Source organism: Bos grunniens, chromosome 22, assembly GCF_055505025.1.
Source record: "Bos grunniens cultivar Pamir isolate PY7600 chromosome 22, Bosgru_T2T1.0, whole genome shotgun sequence".
NCBI lineage: Eukaryota > Metazoa > Chordata > Mammalia > Artiodactyla > Bovidae > Bos > Bos grunniens.
In genome coordinates this window covers 52,453,855-52,463,275 of record NC_141186.1, presented here as the reverse complement: position 1 = coordinate 52,463,275, position 9,421 = coordinate 52,453,855, and the positions used below count along the sequence as shown (strand labels likewise).

General features: G+C 46.7%; 1 protein-coding gene across 1 annotated transcript in view; it reads right to left on the bottom strand.

Annotated features, from left to right (window-relative positions):
• The window catches only part of SMARCC1 (SWI/SNF related BAF chromatin remodeling complex subunit C1), a 125,630-nt gene that overhangs the window by 4,149 nt on the left and 112,060 nt on the right, over positions 1-9,421 (bottom strand). The window contains exon 27 of the mRNA XM_086368291.1: positions 876-1,052. Within this exon, the coding sequence (XP_086224417.1) occupies positions 876-1,052 (177 nt within the window). The remainder of the gene's footprint in view (positions 1-875; positions 1,053-9,421) is intronic.

Below are 9,421 nucleotides of genomic sequence, written 5' to 3'. Positions count from 1 at the left end.
ATTATTACTACTTTATGTTTTTGTATTATAAATACATTATCATTTTATTATAAGCTGTATTATTATAAACAAACAGGGGTTGACTCCACCTCATGAGGACCCAGGTCCTCCTCTAAAAGGACCTGGGATCACACATGTGGCGGGGTACATGGCCACGATCAGCTGCATTTTGGAATCATTACCATGGTCCACAGGAGTCAGAGGGCAGGCCGGGCTCTGATGCACCCCTTTGGAGGCCAAAGTTGGAGAAGAACAAGGGCTCCATGGCGAAACTGAGCTGGTTTTGCACACACTGCCACAGACACTGTTCAGAAGCATATGTGCCCGCTCCATGGGGCCTGCTAAGACTTCAAAGTCCTTCTCAACACAGCCCTGAATACTCCTTTCTAAGTCTAAGCAGCCACTACCAATATATTGGACAAAAACTTATTATTATTCCTGCCCTAAACCAGACCCTATTCTTTTCTTTACACCTACCTCTTTTAAATCCTGAATCCATAAAAGGCTCCTGTAGAGAAAATAACTACCAGTAGTTCTGTGTATCTACTCAGATTCAAATTAGATAGGCTCAAACAGGCATGGGTGAGGCGTGTCCTTGGCCTCGCCAGAGCCCTTGGTGTCAGGAACGCATCCACGAAGGCTGTGGCATAGCATCCCGACTAACGAGGAGCACTCTGCGCTCGCCACCTGGGCACCTGTCCACCAGGGATGCTGAAGCGCAATGAGCAAAGCCCAGCCTTTTAGAAGCCCCCCTCACAGGCCATGCTGTCCATGGATCTGTCACACCCCAGAGGGAACAAATGGTGCTTGCCTCCCTTGAGTACAGCTCTCCCCAGAAGTCCCGAGGGTAATGCCTCCCCCAACTGGGTACTTACACATGCCGTTAGGTGCCGTGAGGGGTACCCGGGGTCCTAAGATGTTTCCTGGGATTGGAGGCATACCAGGAGGGGTGGGGCCACTCCCAGGGGGGTGGATGCTGGCTGCAACGGTGGGCATCATGCGGCCTGGCATGGGCTGCCCAGGCATCATGGAACCTGGGCCTGGTATCTGACCTGTGGAGGAGATTCAGAGCACTAAGGTAAGGAAGACAGGAATCAACTCACTGCCCGAGACTGCTAAATACAGACAGATATCTAACCCTCCAAAAGGATTTGAAAGATCGACAGAACAATAATCTGGAATAATCTGACTAGCTTTTAATTCGGGGTGGGGTCGGGGGCATGGAGGGATGATGGGGCAGGTCTGTGGAGTCAACGACTACCCTAAACCCTGGTATAGGCAGGTAACTGTAAGACGCTATTACCAAAAAAAATCCTAAAAGAAAGCATTCACTCTGGTGAGTTTGGGTGAACAATGGATTGTCAAATATCTTCCTGAGGACACGAAATACCAAGCACGGACCACAGGGAATGGAGGGCTTACCAGCAAGTCAGTGCACAGTCTAAGAACTGAAGCTCAGTCCAGACTGAGCTTCACGCACAGGCTATCTGGGAAGGTATGCCTGAAAGGGGATTGGTCACTACCATGAAATCACCATTAAAAGGGGATTCTAATTGGAAGTCTCAAGTTCTTTTCACAAAAACAAATCTCTCCCCCTGCCCCCAGCCATGAAGCACTGGCCCTGGAGAACCATGGTGGGGGAGGGACATGAGAGACAGACGACTCCTTCATCTCTTCCTACTGCTTTGATACGAAAGACGGGAGACACTGGTCACAAGGACAGTGCAACACCTCCTGTGTTCAGGCTCACACTGAACCTTCAGGACCTTCAGCACACTTTTCCTGAAAAGAACCAGACAGTAAATATTTGGACTTCACAGGTCATATGGCCTCTGTCACAACTTTTCAACTTGGCTATTATAGCATGAAGACAGAGAATATGCAACAAATAAGTTTTGCTGTTGTTTAGTCACTGTCCAACTCATTTGTGACCCATGGACTGTAGCCCGCCAGGCTCCTCTGTCCATGGGACTCTCCAAGCAAGAACAATGGAGTGGGTTGCCATTTCATCCTCCAAGGGATCTTCCTGATACAGGATCTTCCCAAACTCATGTCTCCTGCATTGGCAAGTGGATTTGTTTTACCACTGAGTCAACAGGGAAGCCATAACAAATAGGTGACGTGTATTATAATACATCCTTATGGACTCTGAAATGTGAACTTCACATAATTTTCATGTGACATAAACATTTTTGAGTTTTCTCCAACTACTTAAACTGCAAAAACCATTCTTATCTTATGGCCCCTACAAACATAGGAGATAGACCAGATTTGGTTGTGATTAGCCAATCCTGCCTTTTAATTTCAATTTCAAAAAGAAAAGCCAGGACTGGCTAAACTACAAACAAACTAAAAAGACACTTGCTCCTTGGAAAGAAAGCTATAACAAAGAGAGACAACATATTAAAACGCAGAGGTATAACTGTCAACAAATGTGTGTATAGACAGAGCTATGATTTTTCCAGCAGTCATGAATGGATACGAGAGTTGGATCAAAAGAAGGCTGAGTGTCAAAGAATTGATGCTTTCCAACTGTGGTCCTGGAGAAGAGTCTTGAGAGTTCTTTGGAATGCAAAAAGATCAAACCAGTCAAAATCCTAAAGGAAATCAACCCTGAAGATTAAATGGAAGGAGTGATGCTGAAGTTGAAGCTCCAATATTTTGGCTGCCTGATGGGAAGAGCTGACTCATCGGAAAAGACCTTGATGCTGGGAAAGATTGAAGGCAAAAAGAGAAGCGGGCAGCAGAGGATGAGATGGTTAGATAGCATCACTGACTCAATGGACATGAATCTGAGTGAACGCTAGGGGTAGAGGAGGAGAGAGGAGCCTGGCATGCTGCAGTCCATGGGGCCACAAAGAATCAGACATGACTGAGACAACTTAGCACGAACACACACTACCAGATAGCTAACTGGCAACTAACACAGGTAGAGCAGGAGAGGAGACAGCTCAAGAGCTCTTTTGCAGTGCTTAGAGAATGGCCTGTCTTAACAAAGACAAAGCTTTAAGCCTCACACCATCTATTTCCAGTGTCTGTTCCCTGAGCCAGGACTCAGAGAGAGGAGCCTTTTACTACAGGGTGTCCACAAAGAGAATCTCAGTGAAGTGTAAGAGGCAAGAAGAGAGGTGGTCCATTGTCTCTGGAGGACGTTTTTTTTTTTTTAATTTTTAAAAATATTGATTCATGTGGCTACACTGGGTCTTAGTCGCCGCATGTGGGATCTAGTAACCTGACCAGGGATTCAACCTGGCTCCCTGCACTAGGAGCATGGAGTCTTAACCACTGGTCCCCCAAGAAAATCCCAAGATTACTTTTTAAAAAACATAATACATCTGCCTTATGCCCCAGAATAAACAGGAGAGCAAGTCTGGGGCTCTGGGGCCCCCCTGCTCTCTTACGCAATTCCGAGGAAGTGCAGAAGAGCCCCAGAGGTCTTCTCCACATGCTGGAGAATGAGTTGATCCAATCCCCTCAGAGAAAGCAAGAGTAGCTGCTGGGCTGACATGACCGCCACCCTCACACCACTGAACATGTCATTAAAGCTGCTGGGGGCCTGGGCCACAGGGCGAGGCCAGATTTAGGCAGTGCTGAAGTCTATCCGTGGACAGGATGACACAGAGATGAAAGCCACAAAGGCCAAGCACCCTACAAGCCATACAAGGGATGAGGACACATGAAGGGTAGGCAGGGAAACCACGGGAAAACTATGGAAGGAGCAAGTGAACGAACTTGATACCTTGTGGCTAATTAAGACCAATCTGTGGACAATTTAGGATTTTGGATGATGTGTATACAAACTGAAGGAGGAGAATTAGGAACAGGGTAACAGGAGACTATACTCGCCATCCCCTCTGAGATAACTACATCACCTTACTATCTACCACCTGCATTACATGTAAGAGTAATAAGCTCAAAAGATTATTTAAAAACAATGCCCAGGTTAGAGCTCAGCTGTCCATGCTTGGTCTGTCTACACGAATCAAGGCACAAGGGGTCGGATGAGTCATGCACACAGAACAAGGTGAGAGATGTGGCCAGTAAGGCTACAGGGGCCTGGCTAAAGGCTTCTGGAGAAGCGCCTGATTTTCTGTGTGATGAAAAGTGATAAGGAGGGATGGGGAGAGGTGCCCTAGGTGGCTCAGTGGTAAATAATCTGCCTGCCAATGAAGGAGCCATGGGTTTGATCCCTGGTCCAGGAAGACCCCACATGCCCTGGAGCAACTAAGCCTGTGATCCACAACTACTGAGCCTGTGCTCTAGAGCTCGGGAGCAACAACTTCTGAAGCTCTTGTAGCTTAGAGCCCGTGCTCAGCAACAGAAAAGCCCACCCCAAAGAGAAGCCCATGCACCACAACTAGAGAGTAACTCCCACGAGCCGCAACTAGAGAAAGCCCACGCACAGCAATGAAGACCCAGCACAGCCTTAAATAAATAAAAAAAATTTTTTTTAAAGAAGGAATGCAGAGGAGTCTCAGTCTAGAACTGAGGAGAAGAGCTTTTGCACAGAAGTAGGGGCTGAATGAGGGCAGGTTGAGTAGAAAAGAGCTGGGAACAGCACCCTACAGGCATCCTGGAGACGGATGAGAGAACGAGGAAGAGGAAGGGGGCAAGTGTGAAGTTGAGAAGGAGAAAAAATGGGAGTCTGGCATCTGACTGGCATGTGCAATGCAGAGAATGGGGAAGGGCTCTGGGGTCAGGAGGTGCATGACTGGCTGCCGTTCCAGTGGAACGATGAGATGGAGTGAAGGGAAGGCACAGAACCCTCAAAGCTTCCAATGGACAGTAAGCAGCACACACAGAGCCTTATTCTTCTGAGAATTAGGGTCAGTCCTCTGGAACTCTCCCAGTTTCCTTCTTACCACACACGTGCGAGGTCATTACTAAACACAAGGCTTTGTTTCCCACTCTCTGGATCTCCTTACTGTTGTTGTCGTAGAGTCGCTCAGTCTTGTCTGACTCTTTGCAACCCCATGGATTGCAGCCCACCAGGTTCCTCTGTCCATGGGATTTCTGAGGCAAGAATACTGAAGTGAGTTGCCATCTTCTTCTCCAGGGGATCTTTCAGACCAAGGGATTGAACTTTTGTCTCCTGCTTGGTAGGTGGATTCTTTACCGCTGAGCCACCTAGGAAACTCTCAAGTCTCTACTGATTCTCTAATGGTATTTCAGGTGGTGAGCAGGGAGAGAAGAGATATCTTTGCTGTTGTTGGGGACAGGAGGCCTAGTTTGAATCCAGACCTACAAAATCCCAACCTGGAGATGAAAGAACCCTTTTAATGGACTTGCTGTGATGAATGGAAGCTGTTCACTAGAGCAAATAATACAGCTCATGGTTGTCAATGGGTACAGACTGCCCTCTTCTACCCAGTTCAACCTGGACAAGAGGCCTTTGAGCAAGTTAGGAAGAACAGTTTGCCAGCCCTTCTCAGATCTCTCTCTCTGGAAAACTGGTATTAGAGCACTGAAGAATGCCTTTACAAAAAGGTCAGACTGAGTAAGGGAGAAAGAAAGAAGGAAGAGCACAGACCAGGTGTGTGCTAAGTGAACGGACACACAACTGCTCAGTCTTAACCACTCTTATCTACAGCAGCACAACAGAGTTTTCTACTGTGATATCTTGAGCAAGGTATGGGCTGCCCAAACTCCTGGCTGACCAGTGAGCACACCCGTCAGTAAGCCACCCAGTAACACTCTCAAAGGGGAAAGCACTGGTGAAAGTTGTTCAGTCATGTCTGACTCTGTGACCCCATGGACTATACAGATTATGGAATTCTCCAGGCCAGCATATTGGAGTGGGTAGCCTTTCCCTTCTCCAGGTGATTGTCCCAACCCAGGGATTGAACCCAAGTCTCCCGCATTGCAGGCAGATTCTTTACCAGCTGAGCCACAAGGGAAGCCCAAGAATACTGGAGTGGGTAGCCTATCCCTTCTCCAGCGGATCTTCCCAACCCAGGAATCAAACTGGGGTCTCCTGCATTGCAGGTGGATGCTTGACTAACTGAGCTATCAGGGAAGCCCCTACAATACCATTCTCAACAGGGAAAGCATAGATGAATGAGACTGCAAACTGAACAGTGCGATCTCCACTTCACGCTGACCTAGATGAGTGGTTCTGGACAAGCTGTTTAGGATGACCCAAGCCTCAGTTTCCTGAGATTATTAGAAAGAGCAATGTTAAATATATGCTGTACTCTAACATCCAGTTCTCTGTACGATCAGGGAAACGGTTTGCTATGATGTCTTACTATGTCTGCGGCTCTGCCTTATGAAAGGAAGAACAAACATTCTCAAGTTAGACAGACACTGAGAAAAAGTTAAGAGATTTCTTTACAGTCTTCAAACTTTAAAGAGGAATCAGATCCAAGTCTTTTGATTCTAAATCTAATTATTTACCATACTATTCCATGCTCAAATCCAACAGGTCATGTGAAAGGACTTAAGGTACCAGTCAGCATTAAAAAAAAATGATATAAACTTTAATTCCAAGCACCATGTTTTCTTCTTCACTGTATCAACAATAAAGAGACTGCTCTGCTTCCTGCAATATATAATTCTAACAAATAAACTTGCTAGCACCTTGCAGTGGGTGGGATGGTGGCCTCCAAACACACACACACACATTCTAACACCTGGAACCTGTAAATGTTAACTGTATTTGGAAAAAGCATCTTTGCAGATTTTAGCTGAGGATCTTGCGATCATCCTAGATTATCTTGGTGGGCCCTACATCCAATGCTGAGTGTCCTTATAAGGGACACACGGAGGAAAAGACACAGGGAGAAGAAGGAAGATAAAGACGGAGTAAAGAAAGGTGTGGCCATAATCCAGGGAAAGCTATCAGCAACCAGAAGTGGAAGAGGCAAGGAACAGAGCTCCCTGAAAGCTCCTGGAGGGAAGCATGACCTTGGTCCCTTAGCTCCCAGAAATGTGAAACCCCTACATTTCTGTTGCTATGAGTTACCATGTTTATGAAAGGGGAAGACAAAGACTGAGTAGCTCATCCAATGTCATGAAGCGTATAAGTAAGGGAGCCTGGCTCTGACCTAGGGGCTCTGGCTCCAGAGATGGTACCCGTAACACAGAGCACTCTGAGGATGAAAGTCTGAAGCATCCGTCTTCCAGTAGACTATATGATGGAAACCCTGCTGCACTAAACACTTGGAGAGTGTTGGAGTCTTGGAAAGAGGGGAATCAGTGGCACATTAACACAGACGCATAGGCTTCCCTGGTGGCTCAGATGGTAAAGAATCTGCCTGGAACGCAGGAGACACGGGTTTGATCCCTGGGTCGGGAAGATCCCCCGGAGAAAGGAATGCTTACCCACTCCAGCATTCTTGCCTGGAGAATCCCACGGACAGAGGAGCCTCGTGGGCTACAGTCCATGGGGTCGCAAAAAGTTGAACACGACTGAGCAACTAACATTTTCAACTTTCACAAGGTGACATCTACTAAAACAACACTGGGATAAGCTGCAAGCTCTGCTGTCAGGTCCATCGGTGCTGCTTCCAAGCCACCTGCTCAGAGGCAGTGGCTGATTCCCCTACTACCCTAAATCTGTTTAACAACAAGCTGGGCCAGGGGAGCTCTAGGCTTTTAAGACCAAACTACAAACCCAACAGCTGGAAAACAAAACAAAACAACAAACCCTTTCTTTTGCAATAAATCCTGAAGCTTTCTGTAGAACAGTGTTCTTCTATCCTCCTGTCATAAACGGAGCCAAAAAGCCACCAGAGTACTGGTATTTAAGGTATGAGAAGACAGTGGCTCCTTGGGAAGAGGTGGCAACAGAAAGGAAGGACTAGAGGAACAACAGTTTATTTCTGCTTGTGGGACTTTGCACAGACAGACATTTCTCAGGAAAGCAAGGAACACTATGAGTGAGGCAACGTCTCCGTGCCATCAGGAGGCGCTGGTGTGCCCAGGGCAGTGGATTTAGAGAACAGATAGCGAGGAGACAGAATGCTGCTCTGAGTTGGGGCCTGTCGCTTGCAGGCAATGACAGTGACCTCACGGAATCTTTCAGGTTGTCAGAAAGACTGAAAGAGAGGGCCCAGACTATAATTAAGGAAATGAAGTCTCAGAGAGGCAATGGAATCTGGTCCCAAGTCATAAGAACAAGGGACTGAGCTGTCTGACCCCAAGGTGCATTGTCTTTTCCTGTACATCATCCTGCCTTAGAAGGGTATTCCTTTCCTTGGAAAAGCCGATTTCTAAGGACAAAATTTGAAAAGGGGTAGAGTTTAAGAGGACTGAGGAGAAGCCAAAAACCAACTTCTTATAAAGTCAAGCCCTGTCCTTTTGAGATCTAAATGTCCTTGGCTTTTCTGGGTTTTGATATAGGTCTCATCATTTTTAAATGGATGACAAGATGGGAAAGCATTTCATTTTATTTTTACTAAACATTAAGAAGTCTGGTCCACAGATATCCAAAATGAATAGGAGCAGGCCTTATCAAACAAAATAAAGGATGTGGGCATGTATTTTTATTAAGTGGAAAAAAAAATCTCAGGTGCTTCCTTTTCCAGTAGAGAGGGAGGTGAGAGAGAGATGTGGCTTCAGAACAGCAGCATCAAAGCATAAACTGGTGGGAGTCTGACCTACATACGAGCTTTTTTTTTTTTTTTAAAGCAGTAGGCATCTGAAGCCTGAAAAATGGAAAGGTTTGCTAAAATTAGGCTTTGCCTAGTGGAAAAACCCCTCTCACTATCAGGTTTATTAGATCTTATACTAAAGTGTTACAGATACCACACTCAACAGAGTATCATCTAAGGACTTCATATTTATTCTCTGGGATGGGAGAGGCAGGTGGGTAAAAGAACACAAAACAACGAAAGGGAACCCATGAATTTCCAACCATAAGCACATTTCCTTGCTGTTTCTAACCACCCACAACACACCCTCTGGCGAGTCCCCCAGAGAACGGAAATAACCATGAGGGCCAAGTGAGGGGAAGCCAGGGCTCCCCGGAGATTGCTCCTCGGCGGCAGCTTCCGGGAGGGGGGAGGCCCACAGACGCTCTTTGTTGAAGACTGTGCCCTCACTGTTCTCTTTGTGGGGATAACCTGCCACTCCGGAAAGCGGCACGGCAGCCTTGTTATCACATGATGCGAGCAGGACCAAAGGCACCGCAGATAATAAAAACTTGGCTGCCGTGATGAGCTGGTTCAGTTCCCTTTTCAGTGTGGGGCTCTGAGTTGGGGGGAGAGAAGAGGCTAGGAAGTAGTGAGTGGCTGTAATCCTTTCTTGAGCACTACTTCCCACAGGGAGGGTTGTGTAAGTGGATCTAACGTGGGGGCCTGAAAGTCAAGGGCTTAATGCTTTGCTTGGAAATTTCATTGAACAACCAGTATTTTATTCATTGATGCAAAATATTCTAGTTTTATTATTAAAACATCTCTATCATCCCTGAGTTCTCATC